The sequence below is a fragment of the Aspergillus karnatakaensis genome (genome assembly GCF_047715665.1).
Source record: "Aspergillus karnatakaensis strain CBS 102800 unplaced genomic scaffold BJY04scaffold_36, whole genome shotgun sequence".
NCBI lineage: Eukaryota > Fungi > Ascomycota > Eurotiomycetes > Eurotiales > Aspergillaceae > Aspergillus > Aspergillus karnatakaensis.
In genome coordinates, this window is record NW_027395748.1 from 183,107 (window position 1) to 202,377 (window position 19,271).

General features: G+C 51.7%; 7 protein-coding genes across 7 annotated transcripts; 5 read left to right on the forward strand and 2 right to left on the reverse strand.

Moving 5' to 3' along the window:
• Positions 1 to 540: 540 nt before the first annotated feature.
• Positions 541 to 1,123, forward strand: BJY04DRAFT_219986 (uncharacterized protein; the record flags this gene model as incomplete). Its single annotated transcript, XM_073716742.1, has 2 exons — positions 541 to 859; positions 936 to 1,123. 2 exons carry the CDS (start codon positions 541 to 543, stop codon positions 1,121 to 1,123), a joined length of 507 nt encoding a protein of 168 aa, XP_073569462.1.
• Positions 1,124 to 1,548: 425 nt separating this feature from the next.
• On the forward strand, positions 1,549 to 2,190 carry BJY04DRAFT_219987 (uncharacterized protein; the record flags this gene model as incomplete). Its single annotated transcript, XM_073716743.1, has 2 exons — positions 1,549 to 1,906; positions 1,964 to 2,190. 2 exons carry the CDS (start codon positions 1,549 to 1,551, stop codon positions 2,188 to 2,190), a joined length of 585 nt encoding a protein of 194 aa, XP_073569463.1.
• A 1,307-nt stretch (positions 2,191 to 3,497) lies between these two features.
• Positions 3,498 to 4,661, reverse strand: BJY04DRAFT_193319 (uncharacterized protein). Its single transcript, XM_073711895.1, has 2 exons — positions 4,309 to 4,661; positions 3,498 to 4,259 (listed from the first exon to the last, which is right to left on the reverse strand). The coding sequence occupies exons 1-2, from the start codon at positions 4,538 to 4,540 to the stop codon at positions 3,652 to 3,654; spliced, it is 840 nt and encodes a 279-aa protein (XP_073569464.1). The 5' UTR covers positions 4,541 to 4,661; the 3' UTR covers positions 3,498 to 3,651.
• Positions 4,662 to 5,695: 1,034 nt separating this feature from the next.
• On the forward strand, positions 5,696 to 7,503 carry BJY04DRAFT_228986 (major facilitator superfamily domain-containing protein; the record flags this gene model as incomplete). The annotated part of the gene is made up of 6 exons (XM_073718958.1): positions 5,696 to 5,833; positions 5,890 to 6,064; positions 6,108 to 6,178; positions 6,224 to 6,392; positions 6,438 to 6,821; positions 6,869 to 7,503. 6 exons carry the CDS (start codon positions 5,696 to 5,698, stop codon positions 7,501 to 7,503), a joined length of 1,572 nt encoding a protein of 523 aa, XP_073569465.1.
• Positions 7,504 to 7,615: 112 nt separating this feature from the next.
• On the reverse strand, positions 7,616 to 8,267 carry BJY04DRAFT_219991 (uncharacterized protein; the record flags this gene model as incomplete). Its single annotated transcript, XM_073716744.1, has 2 exons — positions 7,616 to 7,863; positions 7,973 to 8,267. 2 exons carry the CDS (start codon positions 8,265 to 8,267, stop codon positions 7,616 to 7,618), a joined length of 543 nt encoding a protein of 180 aa, XP_073569466.1.
• Positions 8,268 to 10,766: 2,499 nt separating this feature from the next.
• Positions 10,767 to 11,469, forward strand: BJY04DRAFT_219992 (uncharacterized protein; the record flags this gene model as incomplete). Its single annotated transcript, XM_073716745.1, has 2 exons — positions 10,767 to 10,807; positions 10,866 to 11,469. 2 exons carry the CDS (start codon positions 10,767 to 10,769, stop codon positions 11,467 to 11,469), a joined length of 645 nt encoding a protein of 214 aa, XP_073569467.1.
• A 5,545-nt stretch (positions 11,470 to 17,014) lies between these two features.
• On the forward strand, positions 17,015 to 19,173 carry BJY04DRAFT_193323 (glycoside hydrolase family 16 protein). The gene is made up of 2 exons (XM_073711896.1): positions 17,015 to 18,257; positions 18,306 to 19,173. Exons 1-2 carry the CDS (start codon positions 17,458 to 17,460, stop codon positions 18,598 to 18,600), a joined length of 1,095 nt encoding a protein of 364 aa, XP_073569468.1. The 5' UTR covers positions 17,015 to 17,457; the 3' UTR covers positions 18,601 to 19,173.
• Positions 19,174 to 19,271: the final 98 nt, after the last annotated feature.

The following is a 19,271-nucleotide window of genomic DNA, read 5'->3' on the forward strand; positions in this document are numbered from 1 at the left end:
TGTTAGCTAGCTAGCAGCCAGGCTGGCTTTCCTATTTTGTTTTCACTTAGCACCTGGGCAGAGCGCGAGCTTTCCAGTACAGATATACAGCTCTAATGGAGGCTCAATAGGAAAGACAATGTGTGCCCTACAAGACGCCAAAAGACCAGACAGCAAGTTCTTCTGTAGTCTCATCTGATGAATCCACTTCATTGCCTTGATTGACCCGTAAGACAATGAAGCAGCTTGCTGATCTCACAGCCTTTCTCTTCCCCAAAACTGTCACTGAAACGAATCAACCATCAAAGACACCACCCCCTGCCTCTACATACAAAGCCAACGACCCAGATCCCAAAGAATCGGCCGAGACAACAGCAACAAAAGAAACAACCAGAGTATTTAATCCAGGTATGATTATGCTACCATGCCACCTTCTTTGGCAATAACCATCATCGCCAACTCCCCTCGACTCCAACTTCGACGTCGACTTTCAGATCGCCAGGAAACCCCATTCTAGTCACTAACTATCTCCTCCGCTACTACCCAACCCAATCAATCAAAATGACCCAAACACCCTGGTTCCACGACCGCGCAAGCCTCGAACTAATCCGCCTCGCGCAGATCCGCCTCGCCGACCTCATCGACATACTCGATGACATCTCCAGCACAGCCCAGAACAACAAGAGTATATCCTACGCCGAACAACTCATAGAAAGACTCGACAGTCTCAATCAGAGACTCTTTGCCTGGGATGACCGGTACACGGATCGGAATGGAGTAGCTCTGGAAGAGCGGTTAAGCAGCGGTGGCTGTGATCGGGGTGATGTGCTAGCTGATGTGAGGAGGCGGGTGCTGGGTGTTATTGCGGGGGTGGAGAAAGGTACTTGGTTCTCTTCTTGTTTTGTCTTGTTTCTTTCTTATTTTGAGTCTGTTCTTACTGATGCTGGGATTTGCAGCGCAGAGATTTGGGGTTGAGCCTGAGAGAGGAGTTACTGGGGATGTGGTTCCTGGTTGGAGGTTGAATTATCGGGTTATGAGAGAGTATGTGAGGGAGGTGGAGGAGGTGGTTTGGCAGTTGGAGGGGTGGAGTTGTGAGGTGTTGGATGAGGTGCTTGGGTTGGAGTCGAGGGAGCGAGGAGAATGAGTTGGCTCAGTCGATGGGTCTGTTGGGTCATGGCAGTGATGAGTGAAGTGTTTTAGGGTGTGGAAGATGTTGTGGAGCTGAGCTGGATTTCTTTTGCCCGTGGTGGATGTTTCGGGCTATGATTCTTACTTGATATCAGGAGGCGCTATGCCAGTCAAGATGACAAGATAATCCCTTGGAGAACTACAGCAAATTGTTAATAGACCATAAAATCACCAGCGGCATTCATTTCTCGAGAGGTATAACGACTGACCATGCTATGCTATCTCTACAGTCTCTTAGAAATGAAAGACAAGAGCCTCTCAATACATAGTCAGAACAAATAGCACACCTCAAACCCTTTGACTATCCAAGACAAATCCCCATTCATACAGCAGAGCACAAAGACACCCCGTCTCATAGTAGAACTCACCCACCGAACAAAAATGTATAAGTACAAATACCCCTCGAACCGGTACACATTCGCCTCGAAGCTCTGGAGGAATGCCCCCGTAAGCCCTCTGGTCTGCAGATCGGCACGTCTACAATCACCCGAAATGCAGACCAGATGCGGCATACTCGCTCTCCTTGCGAAAGCCGAGGGCAGACACAAGAGACTCTATCTCAGTCTCGCGTGCAAACGAGCGTCCTTTGAGCTGCTGAAATTTGACCACTGGGTTGAGACGTACAATATCCAGCATCGGCTCTTTGAGATGTCGCTTGAGCAGCGGCTGGAGTATGATGAGGGGGTTTATGACATGATTAGGGAGAGACTTCTTACGTTGGTGTGGCTTTTGGAACGAGGTGTGTTCTTTCTTTCCCCATTTATTCTAGATACTGGGTAGGGCTAATGATCTATAGCGCAGGTGGCTGCAGCGGGGTTAGTTGGTGTGCGGGGTGTATTCTCACGAGGTAGGGAGCTGGAGAAGTGTATAAGGAGGATCCGTGAGTTCATCTTTGAGCTACGGCTGTGGAGCGAGGACTTCTTCTATTTCTACCTGGGTGTGAGCAGGGGTGGGTTGGCGGAGTTTGACCGGTCGGAGGAGGGGTGTCAGGAGACGTTGGCTTTCATTAGACTGGTATTTTGATTCTAATATATCTTATACGGATACGCTGCTCTCGATCGCTACTAAGCTTGAATTGCCAGCATGGTGTCGGGTCTGCATTGAGCCTAATCTTAGGGCTAGTGAGAACCTCCAGCTCTGTTGCTGGTAATACTAAATGGGAAGCAATCAGGATCTGTGTGTCTACACTCATAATATGGATTTCGGTCTTTCTCCCTGTGGTCTTTCCATATTCCATGCACTTGTAAAGCTTCTGCGAAGATGAAAGAAAGTACACCCTGCTGGAGGAGACACTACGCGGCAGGTTTGTCGTTTGTCGTTTGTCCTGGCTTCGACGTAGTCTCCCAAGAACAAGGCGAAGCAATATTCTCTTGGAGAACTAACGTATAAAGTCGATCAGAGAAACCTGTTGCAATGTATCCTTCTGAACAAACCTCGAGACCAAATGAATTACCCTTGAAAGGCCCGCTACAATGTATTCTGAAACCATATCATCTCTTCAACAAAGCCTGCTGAACACTCCTCTCCTGTTTCAACATCCAACTTACGAGAGAACAATGACCCCGTCTCAAATCTCTTTCGTATGATACCCATACCAAACAAAGCCCAGCTCTCCTCTTCCACAACCATCAACATCAAGATCATGGATTTGTAGTATAAATAAAACCATACCCTCTTTCTATGCCCCAGCACAAGCCCAACCCAACCCAACCCAACCCAGCTCATCCTCATCTCATCCCTCTATAGCCTCGGATCCATATCCCAAAATGCCCAACCCCGAATCCAAAATGACCCCCTGGTACACCCGCCTCACCCCCGACACCGACGCCCTCAGCACCCTCGCCTACTTCCGCCTCAACGATTTCCTCGACATCCTCGAGGCCAGCGAGGATAAAACCCACGAGCGCGCGAAGCTCCTAGTCAAAACGACCAGACTGCTTTTCAACACGTGGAGCCAGCACTACGATGTCGGTGTTCAACGAGGCGGGAGTCGAGTGGAGGATCGACTGGGGTGTGGAAGTGGAAGTGGAAGTGAGAAGGAGAAAGGGAAGAGGGATGGGGAGGTTGTGGAGTGTGTGCGGGCGACGATGGTGACGTTGATTGAGGGGGTGGAGGGAGTGCATGTTGCTGCTGTGCAGGGGAGACCGAGTGATCTGGAGGCTTGTGCGGGGGAGTTGTATGGGTTTGTGGTATAGGGTTGAAGGGCTGGAGTTATGGGGTTTTGAATGCGGAGCTGGGGATGGTCGGCGGGTTGGATGTCTTTGATCGGATTGATTCAGGGTGTAGGAATCTGCTTGAGCAGATGAAGTAGTTTGTATCAATGGTATCAGTTCGTTCTATAAGATGCATCATATTTGATAAAAATCCATTAACGTCCGACATAAGAAATGGTATAAATTAAAAGACATTACAAATGAGAATATTATATACAGCCCGCAATGCACCCATGCTTAATCCATGCTCGTGTTCATTCCACTCCCCTGCTCATGAGAGCTCCTGCAACCGCGGCCCCTCAGCAGGCAGCTCCTGTGGATGCACCGGCACAAACTGCTGGTTCTTCTTGTCGTGTATCGTCGGGGCAAAGGCTTCGGGTCCCTGGCCTGGGTATTGAGCGGCTGGGTACTGGCCCTCGGGGTATTGCGGGGTGGAGTATTGGGCGACTGGGGGCGCACCGCCGCCGGGGCCAACGTTAGGGACGGTGACGACGGGGGGAACGCCACCGGTGTTGGCGGCGGCTCGGGCCCGGCGCCGGCGCAGGAACCAGAAGCCGACGATGGCGCCGACAACGAGGGGGATGCCGACACCAAGACCAACGCCTAGACCGACGCTGAGATTGCTGTCGCTGGAGTCGGAGTCGTCGGAGGGGGTCGACGGGGTCGGGGTCGGGGTTGAGGTGTTTGTGTTTGTGGAAGTTGTAGTGGAGGTAGATGTGGTAGAGGTGGAGGTGGAGGTTGGGAGGAGGGAGGTAGCGGTGCCAACGATACGAACAGCGCCCAGCGAGAAGGTTTGGGTCGAGTTGTTGCAGTCGCAGCCGCCGTAGCCAGTGCAGCAGTATGTTCCGTCACCACACGCCGTCACGCCGTTTCCAGCGACTGAGTCATTAGTTTGGTTATCTTTACTCTTGAACCGATCAAGACATACAGTTGATGTTCATGCATTGGGTCGGACATGTTTCGACGCCGCCCTCGTACCAGTCGTCAACCGAGCAGGTGTTTTGCCAGTAAGTCGATCGGCCGCTGTCCTCGGTGCGAATGCAGAGCCCGTTGCTCGCACAGCGCTCGCCATCACCGCAGCATTGGGCGGGATTCCCGTCCTGCGAGCACGGATAGTAGGCGTCGTCCTCGTTACCGTTGCGATCGTAGCACTTGGCCATTTTGCTGGTGATCGTTACTGTGGAGGGAGTGGGAAGGAGGGAAAATGAAGGAGGGAGTGAAGAGGAGACGCGGATGGGGGCCGAAATATGGGCAGACAGACTGGCAGAGACTCCAGAGAGGCTGAACCTGAAGGACCTGTTTCATCTGAAGGCTGAAGGAACCGCCCACTGCGCCTCGAATCAGACCGCAAGACCGTCCCGACTATTCTCTCTTAGGGCAAGATAGCCCCCACGAGGGATTTAGCCCCGTCTTAGCTCTGTTGGAATTGCCCTCTGATTGGCCTGTTCGTCAAGCTGACAACAAGGGAGATTGTCTACTCCACCACCCTGTCGGCATTTGGCCCCTTTTTGTTGAGAAATCAAGCTGTCAGAGAAAGAAGAGTCAACGGTGTTGCTCCACGGTTCCAACGATGGACACTGACAGATGCTTGGTTCAAGAGGCTCTTGCAATGCAACCCTGTGATGCATTATTGGTTGGACTTGAGGTCGGCCAGTTGTTCTATCACAATGCATTGTTGATCTGATCAAGCCAAAGAAGACGCAAGGAACAAGACCCCCTTTGCACCTTCAGCTCCCCCACATAGCCAGCAAAGCTTGGATGACCCAGAGGCTAGAGCCGCAAAGATACGAGCAATGATCCACTGGGCAATTTCCTGTCGAGAGTGAGACACAGATTGATCAGTTACAACCAGCATCTATACTACTGCCTCATGGCAACAACAGCGCTCCTTCCTCCTGGATCTGATTGTGGAACACCGAGAAAGGAAGGAACGATGATCGCTCTTGGTTGAGTTGAGACTAATCAAGATGAGACTTGGGTACGTACTCCGTAGACGAGGGCACTTTCTGAGCGAGACAGCTATGCAGGAGTAGGGTTGAGGCAGGAGGTACCCTCAGTATTCCTTGCTCAAAGGAGTAAACCAACAGTACACAACATATACTGAGCACGCTCTTTGTGGGGCTGAGGATGTACTCAGGTAGAGATAGACACTTATGACTCTTTACCTAACTTCCCCGCAAGTCCCGCCTCCACATTCGACCCCAGATTTCATGATAGATCAGTTTACTTACTATTCCACAAAACAGCCCCGCAGGCTCCTGAAATGTATATAAAATGCCCCCTACGGCCATCTCTACACCTCCATTCCACATCAAATGGCTCCCTCCTCCCCCCGAGAAGGCGACCTTCCAGGAACAGTCGACCTCTCTGCAACTGAAGGCGAAGCAACAACCTCCAGCTATGGTCAGGCCCTATACCCGGTCCCATCCAACGACCCCAATTATCCTCTTTTGGTACTTTCTACACCCTCCCTTGGCTAAGCTTGACTCGAACTAAGTTGCTAAACCAGTGGCCAAGATGGAAAAAGAACTCTATTCTTGCCATCGTATCACTCTACTCCTTTCTAGGAAACTGTGCCCTCGTCGGTCCCTCGGTCTATATCGATATCTATAGCCAGGAGTTTGGCATCTCGCAAGCCGATGCCTCGGGCTTGATTTCTTACCCAAACCTGGCATTTGGCTTTGGTATGTCCTCACGGCTGCACGCTTGCTCACGCTAATCCTGCAGGCTCACTGATTCTCGTCCCAATGTATCTCAAATTCGGGAGGCGGTTCGTCACGCTGTTCTCCATGGCTATGGTACTGCCCCATCTACTTCGACCATCCGGTAAGCTAATTGTGTAGTTTGTAGCTGGCCTGATCGGCGCCTCACGAGCAACCTCATTCTCCGGCCTGATGATCGCCCGTGTATTCCATGGCTTCGGCAGTGGGGTGTGTGAGTCTCTACCTGTGCAGTTGGTGAATGATATTTTCTACCTGCATGAGCGTGGAAAGAGAATTGGGTATTATACTGGTATCTACCCCGCGTCTGTACTGCCGACAAGAACTGACGAAGCAGTCTGCCTCTGTCTCGGTGCCACGGGCCCTCTGTATGCAGGCTATATGCTCGCCGGCGGATACTCATGGCGCCTGTTCTTCTACGTCGTGGCAGCCTTCTCAGGAGCACTACTCGTAGCCGCTTTCTTTCTCGTTGAAGAGTCAAGATATCACCGGCCGGATCCTACAACCGCTTCCTCTGCCTCTCAATCTCTTCCAGAGGAGAAACAAACCGACTCCCAAATCGAAGAAGCCCTCACAGTCCCTCCACCACCCCGAAAATCCTTCCTCGAAACGCTCAAACCCTGGACATCCATCGATCACGACGCCGAATTCTTCATGACCATGATCCGCTCATTCACCTACTTTCTTGTCCCTGCTGTTCTCTGGGTCATCACCAGTTTCGGTACCTCCCTCCCTACCATCAACCTTGACCACCTGCTGATATCTCAGGAATCTACATCGGCCTCGGCGCCCTAACATTCAACTACACCTTCCCCCTCCTCATCACCTCGCCCCCCTACTCCTGGCCCGCAACCTCCACGGGCCTGATCTCCCTCGCCACAATCCTCGGCTTCACCTTCGCCCTCCCTTTCACGCCCACCTCCGACCTCCTCGCCGCCTACCTGACCAAGAAAAACAACCACATCCGCGAAGCCGAGATGCGCCTCCCCGCCCTCCTCCCCGCGGTCCTCACCGCACCCGCCGGACTAATTGTCTACGGCCTCACAGCACACAACAGCCTACACTGGACGGGATATTTCGCGGGCGTGGCGATGGTGCAGTTCAGCGCGTACTTCTTCTTCACATTCACGCTGGCGTACGCGGTCGACAGCTACTTCGCCGAGACGAGCGAGATGCTCATTGCGATGAATCTGGGGAAGCAGGCGGTCAGTTTTGGCATGGGGAGTTACCTGCTGGATTGGGTGGGCGGGAGGGGGTATGCGGTCGTGATTGCGGGGGTTTTTGCGGCGGTGGTGGCGGGGAATAATCTCTTAGTAGGTGTGTTCTGGGTCTTTGGGAAGCGAATTAGGGTGTTTACGAGTGAGGGCTGGGTTGCGAGGGTGTTGAGGGTGGGTGGGAGGTAGTGGATTACACATAGCATAGCAACATGCATATCTCCAGACAAAACAGACATGCGAGCAGAACCCAACAGACACTATCATATCATATCATAGCAATAAAAAAAAAAAAACAAGATCAGTCCTTCCCAGCCTTGATCGCCGCCTCCCTGAGCGCCAACTCAGCATCCACCACCGCAAACTCCCTCAACCAGCCCTTCTGAGCCCCAAGCACCGGATCCAAAACACGAGCACTCCACGCCCCAAACTCATCCATGAACTGCATCAGCGCCCGGACCTCCTTCTCCGTGCCGGCAGCCTGAACTCGCGGCATCGGGTGAATGAACTTCTTAAGCCCGGTTTCCTTGAAGATTCCGGCGGTTTTCACTAAGATGGAATCAGTTAGCCTCATCCAGTATATATCGACAGGACAGGACAGGACAAGACAGGACGGACATCCTGATAACCCCTTCCTGTGAGAATAGACATTACATACCATTCGCCAGCATCTCCTTTAGCTCCTCGATTTTCTCGGTCACAGCATTGATTAGTAGCCCGTGCTGCACCTCCCGCAGCCGCTCGTAGAGGGTTGGCTGGTGAGGGTTCTGCCCGTCGGCGTTGTAGTGGGCGCACCACACGTCGAAGAATTTGCTGTGCACGGAGTTGATCTTGGCGAGGGCGGCTTTCACGATGGGGATGTTGCGGTTTGAGGTGCTGTGGATTTGCTGGGTGAGGGTTGTGAAGGACTCGGCGAGGTCGGCGGATTCGTATTTGATGGGGTGGTATGTCATTTTGTTGGTTTTGTTGAGTAGGTTGTAGTGGTGTTTTGTTTTTGAGTATGAAGTGGTATAGGATATAGGTGTAGAGGGAGTGGGAGAGGGAGAGATTGGAGGTTGATGTTATATATCATGGTGGTGGTTGGTGGCTACATGTTTTCAAGTGGGCTATGCGTAGCAGTTCCTTTGTGATCTCTATGTTTGTTGAGCCTGATACTGATACTGATACTCAACCGTGTTTGAGATGGATAGTCTTTGTCAGTTATGGAGAGGATAAGGGCTCGCCTTTATCTTTCAGACGGAGGGGCAGCCTCAGGGGATTGCGTTGAAAGCCTCGAAACAGAAGAGAGCATGTGCACATAGACCCTTAGTTAGAGTCACAATGAGAAACAAAGTACAATAACAATGACCTGATACAGTGGCTTGTGAGCCTCTTCTCTTTGTTGGAGTTACATAGGGCTGTCCATCCTTAAGCCACGGATGTGGTTCTTTGTATTATGAGGTTTACAACAACTACAAAAGAGCGCAGCTCACTCTGTACATTAGCTTAGCTAGAAGACAGAACATATGCAGAAACAGGTTAGCAAAAATAGCCAGGTACAGAATGGCACGAGCAGTCATCACGGACTGCCCATTGTACTTCTCTCAACGGCACAGTGGCACTCATGCTCCGATTTCATAATGACGTGAAGAATCTACACACGCTCAATGACACGGCGGAAATCAAAAGCTCAAGTGAGACACTGACGCGAGGCTTGACGCTATCTCCAGATACTCCTAATACTTAGGGCCGGTGGTGTCTACTGCCCTAGCACCAGGCCTCACACGTAGCAGCCCTAACTAGCGAAATAACATACAATACGCACAGCAATAACGAGTCACCGTAGGCTCTCGGGCCGGTTAGGTACGCACAGAACAGTGAGGCTGATCCTCCAGCACAGATGATTGGCACGAGCCAGAGAATGACTTCACGCCCGCCTCCAGGGCTGACTACCATCCCAACTACCACTCCAGTCTCGACCACGGACCAAATCCCCGACTTGGGCCAATCTCGGCCCAGAGACCGGGACAGTACTTCCTCAATAACCCGTACAGTACTTTCGTCCCTCTCACTCCCAAACTAGGTATCGGAACCTGTCCGCAGCAGCGAGTTTCCATTACACTTCTAGACCCGCGGGGCTCCCAATCGGATACGCGCAGGCGATCCATTCAAAGCCGGCCCACCTGCAGGGAAATCAGGATGACTGCGGGTCGCAATTAGGTCGGGATAGGCCGTCACCGGCTGCAGCAGGGAAGCTGAAACACCGGCCGCCTCACGAGGCCGGGAGCTAAGCTTCACCAAGCAATCGGGTAAGGATGTGCACCTCACCGGGCGACCGTTGCAGTGTCTGTGACGATCTTGGAAACGGCGGGAGATCGAGACGCAGAGCTTATCGGGTAGCGGCGATCTTGGTGTTGTTGTGGTGGTGGTGGTGGTGGTGGTGGTGGTGGTGGTGGTGGTGGTTTTTGGTGGTGTGGCGGCTAGCACTGAAGAGGTAGGTGGGAGGAGGGGTTAGCATCCCCGCTGTGAGTACTGCGATATTAGATTCTTGCTACTGTGCTAGAGACAGATTTGAGGTTACATCAATGTGTAGGAGGGCTTGATGTTCTGTTGGTAATCTGTCTCGGGTTGGTGTGGAGCGGAGGGTGTCCTTTGCAGGTTTTGCTCTCTAAAAGTCAACTCAACCAGTAGGAAAACTTCAGAGATACCGTTATGACGGTAGGTTTGTTCGTTGGATCTTCGATTGCTTCCATGATCCATGGCAGTGGGATTCTAATGCAGGTGCTAGCCGTGCTGAACCCAAGCTGCATGCATAACCGTAGTGCCGCTAGTGGTTGGATCTTGTAACCAATTCGATCTTATTGACGCTCCTATAGCTCCACTGGCTGCAAAACATCATAATCCCTCACTGAAGGAAGTCTGATTGGCTGGTTTATGATTCAAAACAGCCAAGGTTGTGCCTTGCCATATGGATCTCGAGGTCGTACTGTACTCGGATTGGATACGCATGTCAGGACGGTTAAAATAGATCTTGCTGCTTTGCACGCATGCTACTATGACCTCAGTTGTGCGACTTTTAACGAGCCATCCTGTTGGTAAATACGTATTCAGTTTCACTCGGCCGGACATGGCGTCCCAATTGCAGTGACTGCGTTCCGACCATCTTTCTTACTTAGGACCCCACTTGCTTGGAAACAAAGTGCGAGTGAGGTTGTTTGAGAGGTGGCTTAGTGTATTCAGGCTGGATACCCCGCCATGAGGACATCGCGTTTCTGTACTCCGGAGGCAGGGCCTGCTTCAGGCCGGATGGGAGTATATAAACCGCGGGGTATCCTTCTTCAGAGTGTAGGTAATGAAGACTTTGGTCATTTTCTTTCTTTATAAGATCAAAAGGGCTACAGTGTGCTGGACACATCTACTTTCTCTATCTATCGCCTTGACGGACATTGCAATTCCCGTTCTCTACGTACAAAATGCACTGGATGTCAGGTACATGGCTCTGGGCGAAGCACAGGTATTCCATCTTATCTTCTGCACCACCAAGATCTATACTAATTCATTCTCTCTAATAGAGCCTCCCGCTCCCTCGACCACACAACAACAATCAACATCAACATCCACCCCGACCTGGACCAAGACGCCCTCTTCCGCCACTCCACCAACAGCACCAGCACACCCCACACACGAACCCGCGCCTGGTCCCTTCAAAGCTCAGCACCCAGCACCAGCACCAGCGCCAGCGCCAGCGCCACCACAACCCGCACGCGCAGCACCTCCAACACATCTGCCTTCAGCACGAGCACCACCTCGCACGTACGACCAAGCTCTCACCTCCACCGCACCCTCTCCCACCCGCACCGGCCAGAGATAACACCCCAGCTGCACCTCCGCTGCGCCCGCTGCAACGGCTACAGATCAAGAGGCTACCACCAGCGGCACTTCCAGGACCCGGCGATGTACCCTTCTATAGGTATTTGTTCTCGCGCGAAGACGGGGTGTCTGGGGTTTAAGGCGGATGCTGAATGTGGGGTAGATACTGTACTCCGAGATGGAAGTGGAAATGGAGAGGAGGATGTTGACAAGGAGATGGAGTTTAGGCGGGTGTTTGAAATGCCGGATACGTCGGGGGGTAGGAGGTTTAGTTTGAGGTCAATGGATGAGAATTTGAAGTTCTAACAAGTGTTTTTGTCCGTGTAAATTGATGGAGGGAGGGAGAGAGGAGCTTGGGGTGCATCGTGATTTTGCTACGAGATGGATCAGCTGGACTGTTTTTCATGAACATAGAGATCCTACGACTGAATCTGACTGTCGTTGATGTTCACCTTTACCATTGCTATCTACTCTTCTAGAGTTAGGGCTAGCCAAACCACCCACCGAGACTGAAATAGAAATCCCAACTGCATCAACAACTACAGCCCCTCAAAGCCCAGGCCATGCGCGATATTATGCCCATCTGAAACGATTCGGAAAAAAAAGCATCGTCCACCGTCCCGGTCCGTGGCCCGCGCTCCGTCCCCGGGGGCCGCGGGTGGGTATAGCCTGAAATGAAACACTCCTGAAGAGCGAGCTTCGACAAGAAGATTGAGATCTTGAAACTCCTCAATCGAAGCAGCCTGTAGGAACTGGTGGGCGTAGTTTCATAGATCAATCGCTGTGCTCTTTCCAAGATCGTTCGAGGTCGTCTACTGCTCCCTCCACCCGCAACTTCGTGTTTGCAGCCTTCTAATTATGCCATCGGAGAAGACCTGTCCTCTCAAAGTCCTGTCTTTCGCGTATTCCAGTTTAAAGGCGTGTCTTAGCCAGTTCTACCTGTTCAAGCCCTTCAGAAAGCGTTCATTGCACGTATAAGACTGGGAATGACGTCTTCGTCTTCGACAACGTAACCTTTAGGTTTGATCATTGACTCTCCAAGAACTTGCTGCTCAGGATTCTGCTGCGTGTCTGCTCCAGAGGAGTGACGCATATCACCATGGTCTTGTGTTGACTCTGGTGCCATCCAGAATGCCCTTGCCAGTTCGTCGACCTCCTTGTGACACGGTTGTCCTTGTGAATTGTCACGGCGACGCCATGGAGTCCATGTCTATCGAGGATTATGACGACAGCCTCCCTGACTGACTTCCAGTTCCGTAGGCTCTATAGTTAACGCCTTAAAGCACGATCAGAGAGTAAAGCCTCGATTGCTCTGGGTGCCGATGCGAAAGCATCCGATGGTGAAGACGCCTCTGCGATCTACCAAGGGAAAGCAAAGGAGGACGATAGAACTGCTCTCGAGAAAGGTGCATAGGCATAATCTGCAGAATGATGCAGAGGATATAGTGTCAATTGACGCAGAGGCAACTGCCCCATTGATAGCCAGAGGCCCCCCCCCCCTTCTCACGCAGCAAATGCAATACTATGACCTACGAGCCCCAGCCTGCTCCACACCCAGAATTTGTCACCCTTGACAGCATTAACTGTGCACCTCCAAGTGTGAGGACATTAGTCATTGCACGTTGGCGAGTTACGAGGAGGAGTATTTCAGCTGGGAAGCTGGAGAATGTTCAACCCTCATGACCAGCCAGATTGAATCCGTCGGTTTTCGGTCCATTTCTCTAGCGAGGCATCCCGGGACTTCTTCAAGGTATTTCCGTTAAGCTCTTCGGGGGGTCAAATCCATGTCTTTCAACCGCTCACTTCTGCCGGAGAGCCGCCAACTTTCAATCGGCAAGTATGAGCGCAACGTGATGTCGGGGAGAGAAAATCGTTGCGCACATTTCTTTTTTTCTTCGCTCACTCAAGCTAGGTGGCGTGGCGTATACGAGAGTAATAGCCCTCGATCAAGGTGCGAGAAAGAAAGCTTGGGGAAATGCCATCGGGCCTTAGTGTCCAAGTTGTTGGAAGAAACCCAAGGCCGCATGTTTTCTGGGAGATTATGCATTCAAGATCCTTGATTGCATGAAGGCTTTGATAACTTATGCCGGTGTATTCATCAGGAATCTGGTGCATCATACGCTTGCTTTGAGGTTCGATTAGCTTCAAGCCATACGCAGCAGATTGGTATTGTTATCGCCTCGGTGAGCTACGGTACTTTGTTTATTAACGGTATTCTTCTGGCTATGATGTACGAACCCCGACCCATGACTAACAGCTTTCCAAATTAAGAGGGCGTGCATGGTGTATGATCGCAGCTCGGTGGGCGTTTCGTCATGGCTGGCGACCTGATCTTTGAGATTGGCTATTTCTGTTAGGCTCTCGACCAGACGCAGTATTCTCGACCCTCATGAGTCCAGTGGAGATACAAGGTCCTCGAGGCGCGACTCTCGGATGTGCAATCACAGAAATGGGTGTGCCAAGATGCACCACACTCTGCCATGGTCCATTCATTGTGGGCTCCACAACACAGGGGTTGGTGTTGGTTCAAAAAGATGCGAGCCCGGGCTCGTAAGCCTGTAATTAGGTCTCTTGAGGGTTTGAGACGCGCCCTCACTTAAGGCCGACACTCCCTGAGCGGTGTTCTCGTCTTCGTGAGATCTGATCAGCTCCAGCTCGATATCTCCGAGAAAGCTATGTAAGGCTGCCGTCTATGCAGCGTATCTTCCAATCCTGGGAAGCAAGCGAGCTATGTGGTCCGGCATCAACCCCTAACCAGGAGGTAAAATGTGAGAAAGTTGTGCATAGAAAGAGAGAAACGCTTGTACTTGGAGATTGCTCCTGAGTGGTTAATGTTGGCACTCATTACAGTAAATGCTCATTGGCTGCACTCCAATTCCGAAGTCGAGGAATTCGTTGAACGACTGGCCCGTGCCCAGCCACCAACCTGCCCTCGCGGAGGACTTTGTCGAGGTGAGCCACTCGCAAAACACTTGAGCAGCGTGACCAAGGCGTAGTTGATGTTTTCCATCATCTCGCCCACCCAGGTATCGTTGTACTGGTCGTCAGTGCCACAGTTGTCCGACACCATTTCTCTGGCACAGAAACGAAGTCCGGTGTCTTGATGTAAACATTCGGGGTAATCTTCGATACCTGAAATATTATCCGCGAGCCGTGATTGCGTTTCCAACATCATTCAACAAACCCTGCGATTGTTAGGCTTTTGGATATAGAGCCTTGACATACACCACCCCAGCAGGTATACTGGCCTCATCGAACCCACGCAGGACATGCTGCAGCTCTCAGGCATTTCCATAGGCCATATAACATAGCTTTCGTGGCAGAAATAGGGGATGTTGTGTCCAGGATTTCGTCAGGACCTGTTAGAGTAATCGAATTTGGGTCTTCGAGAGACATTAAACGTTCTCTGAAGGTGCCTACGACGGCCTTTGAAATGCTGGTGCGTTTGAAAATGAAGTTTCTCAATAGCGTAACAACAATCCCAGCCCGTTGTTCGTTTAGTAGGTATGTTTCTGCGTGTGTTTAAATTGGGTGGAATTACATTCCTATGGTCGTGGGCTCGACACTGTGCAGAACGGATGACCTGTCGTATCTCGCCTCTTGAAAGATTGCCAAAGCTTTTGGCCCGCTCACTCAGTATTGATCGCTGCATTATCGATATCTGTTATAGCCTGATCTCGGACAGCCGCGAGGGAATTTTCTTGCTCAGCCACGGGTCTGAACTGTCCAGTGCCAGTGCTTTGCAATGGAGGCAGCTGAACTTGAAAAATGATACCAGCGGAATATCCGATAGTTGAACCTGCGGTGCAATGTATGGTCAGGTGTCATTGTGGTGTTGGTTAGAGGATGTTTCGGTGATGTACCTGTATCGGATTCCGGGTCATGATGGCGTGTCCACGGGGTATCTCGGGTATGAATCCGCTAGTGACGACGAGGGAAGAATCATTACAGCTGCAATTGGGTCGGCGTGGCACCGGTTTATAGCCTAGTTGAGTGTACCTTCCAGACGGTTTCAGGCATGGATGGATCGGTGATCATAGCTAGAGAGCGAGGGGGCGACGGGGCATGAGTATAGATGAGAGGGAGAGGATGGAGGAGTTGACGGGGGGAACGAAGGCTTTATAGACGCCAGTGATGAGGAAAAGAGGGTCACTGAAGCTGGTAGAGTTGCTGGGTGAAGCAGGTGGTTACTGAAGAGGTTACGCTGGTAGATAGAGGTGGAGGATGGATGGTGAATGTTTTGACTAATGTGACTGTAAAGGTTCATATACACAAGCAGACAGGGAGAGAAGGTTCTAGCAGGAGAGCGCAAAGAGAGTGTTGTTCGATGGGGTTAATATCCATGGACGCCCGTTTGCAACCCTATCTGGACATAGATGTGCTGGTGCCTAAAGCACGCTGCGAGACCGAAGGATAATTCAATACTCAGAATGTCATGGAGAGCTAGATTAGTTAAAGGAGATAAAAGTACCAGTCACAGAGCTCGTGACAATATCCTCATAGCCAGCTTGTTGCCTTTGGTAACAGACGAAGGCCATGGTCATGTGAAGGCCATAGCTTTGACGGACCGCACGTCGTGGGTGCGAAATAGAACTCCCGAAATTCAGCCGTTTATTTTTGGTACTGCAGCTTGCCATTGGATAAGCTATTATAGTTAGAGTCCTTCCGATGATCGAGATGATGACTGCAGGAAGAAAAGGGGCGAACAGCCCGAGCCCACAAGCGTCAAGGGTACAAAGGCATTTGCATTTTTGCCGGCGAGCAGCAATGGGTCCTAAAAACTCTGATGTCCCAACAGTGGTCGAAGACCTTGGCTAATTGAATGCCCGCTCGGCAGGTGGTGGTCGATTGTATGCCCAGCTTTTGGTGGAGGTTCATGATGACAGAGTCTCAGTGAAGAGCTCCACGGTGGACCACGACTAGGACAGGACGGGCTAGACAGCGTTGAGCGAGGCGTCGGTACCTGGCAGCCTTGATATTTCTGCTTTTTTTTTTTTTTTTGTTCCAGAGGAGCAATTAAAAGTGTGAGATGACTGCTCACACGACCGCTATCGCAGGTGTCTAGTTCTACAAGGGAGATATCGCGGTTGGACAGGCAAACAAATTGATGTTATTCGCTTGTCGCAACGGATAAGGGCCGTTCTACTTCCCCAGGTTATCCAATCCTGTAAGGGCGATTGGGAGGTTTCGCCCCCATGTTCCTGGTGGTGGGTCGGAGGCCGCGGATCGCCGTCGCCTGCATCGAACAGGAGGGAGATCTGCTCACAATTTACCACTGGTCAAAATGCACCGAGGAGCTGTGCGAGCGAGCGAGCATGATTCTTGACTGATGACCTCGTAGCTGGAAGTGTAGGGGGTTGTCAGGAGGTCAGCACGCGGTTGATAAATATAGAGAGGGCCAAGAACAAGACCGATAGTCGGGATAATATTTCGAGTGTCAGAGCCAAGAATGGGCGGGATTGGCAAGTGGAACTGTTATCGGCCCAATCATCAAGTCTGTGAAGCTGTAACCCACAGCTGTTTCACTTTGAGAGCAATGCAATGCAAGGATTGGAGACTCGAGACTCGGGACAAACTGCAACTCTGGCAGACACGGATGAGACAGATGCTACACACATAGGCAGCACAACACCGCAAGCAAAGATTAAGAGGAAGAAACAAAATTAAGTACTCCTTGCTTTTTGCAGAAATCCCCCAGACCTTGATTGGACCCCTAATCCCTGGCCATCCCCGCTGATCCACCATGCATTTCTGCAAGCAGTCTAGTTCAGGGCCAAGCATACACTCTCCCCCTGAAACCTTACCTTTGGTTCTCAACTGCTCTGCAGAAACAAAACCAATCCATCAGATCATCTCTGTTTTCGATAGAGTAGCAGGAGAACTGCTGTTCTATCCTCCCTGATAGGTCAGATGCTCTCTCAATGAAATCATTTACCTGATCCCGTCCAATTAAGCCCAGCTTTGCCAATGTCCCTAGTCATGTCCGCCTGTCTCTCGCCTCGCCCTCTTCTTCTCCCTCCTCGATCCCCATCCCCCTCTCTTTAACCTCATCTCCTCCGAGTTGCCCTCCTCGAGTGGCTCTCAATTCCATCCTCGTGCGCGTTGTCCGCACGTCCATTCATTTCCCCACGAACTGTCGCTCCTTCCGGGCCTACTGCCACTGCCCCCTTGGTTGCCTTATCCGGTAGGCTCGATCAGACCTCAGACCGACCGCATCCGGTGTGCACCTGCCGTACTTCACTCATTTATTTCTGCCATCGCCGCGAGCTCTCCAACCAAGCTCGCTGTCTAACCATGTCGCTCATTAAAAATTTGGCCCTGTTGGCGGCCTGTATCAGTCCTGTCGTCGCCCAGACATGGACTCACTGCAATCCCACCAAGGAAGAGTGCGACCCGAACCCTGCCCTGTCGACCGAAGCCACCTGGGGCTTCAACAAGACTCTCAACGACAAGATCTGGAACGTAACCAATGGTGTCATCGATTACACCGATGAAGGCGCCGAATTCACGATCAACAGGAAACTCGAATCCCCCACGGTACATTCGGTCTTCTATATCTTCTTCGGTGTCGTCGAGGCACACGTCAAGATGGCCAAGGGGCCTGGTATTGTTAGCAGTGTCGTCCTGCAGTCCGACGATCTGGACGAAATCGACTGGGAATGGGTCGGGTTCAACACGACTCAGATTCAGACAAACTACTACAGCAAGGGCATTACCGACTATGAGAACGGCGGATTCTTCTACGTCGAAAACGCCGACACCGAGTTCCACAACTACACCACCTACTGGACTCAGGAGAAGATTGAATGGTGGGTTGATGGCCAGCTCCTGCGAACTCTGACCTACGACGAAGCGAAAAACGGCACCCAAAGTACTTTCCCGCAAACGCCTTGCAACGTTCGCATTGGTATTTGGCCTGCTGGGGACCCCAAGAACGCTCAAGGAACGATCGAATGGGCTGGCGGTCCAGTGGACTATGACAAGGGCCCATACACCATGGTGGTCAAGGATGTTCGTGTGCAGGACTTTTCCTCCGGAAAAGCATACGAGTATGGCGATGATTCTGGAATGTGGGAGAGCATCAACATCATCAAGTAAGTTGCCCCACTGCGCATGCGCTACCGTGTCTAACACATCTCCAGGGGTAATTCAACAGCAGCAGAGGAAATCAGCAAGCCTCCACCGAAGTCTCTTTCCGAGAAGTGGAACGATCTGCCTGGCGGTGCCAAAGCCGGTGTCTATGCCGGCGCTGCCGGAGTCGGTGCCATTTTACTTGCTTTGTTCATCTTCTTCTACATCCGGCAACGAAAGAAGGGCCGTCTCGAGCACGCCCTTGATGACGCAAAGTGGGCGACCGAGCGAAACGAGATGAACAACTTCCAGTCCAACTGGAAGCAGAGTGAATGGAAGCATGGGGGCTACAAGGCTGTTCAGTAGTGCACGCCTGCTGCAAGGTACTGCAGACTCTGAACCAACCTAATTTCCATACACGACGAAGTATTCCGCAATAGACGTCCTGCTCCCCTCCCATCGATGCCGTGTCGACCCATCTGCAAGGGCGTCCTCCTCACAGTTGCGCAACATACAACTGTCGAGCCTTCCAAGCCACCCTGCGCCGGCTTTGCTGGCGAACCGCGCGCGGGGCAGCCCAAACATCGCATCGCTGTGGTAACGATGCGGTCGACCCTGTTGGACCATGATTCTCTCCCGGCGCAATCTTTCCCAATCTCCTTGCCCATGTTATAGCTACCATACTCTTGCTTGGTCACGGCTGCGGCTGTTTCAGTTTCTCCTCTGTATATATCTTGTGGTTTGGCTGGCTTGTATCAAGCCCTCTTAGATTCTCCTTGGCGGCGCAGGCACTTTGGGTGCTATTTGGACTATCTCTTTGCCTTTGAGGCCATGCATACGACACGTCGGGCTGCGCCGTTTCTATACCTCTATAGATCTCATCTTATTAGAGGATCAGGTTCGTGCAGGCGTCTAGGATCTCAATGCATATACTGTCACTCGTTTCAGTCTGTTAGTGTTGTGGAATCGTAGATACACGATCGTCAATCTAGGGGCAGAGGTAATCCGTATAGTTGCAGCCGGATAAACATACCGGA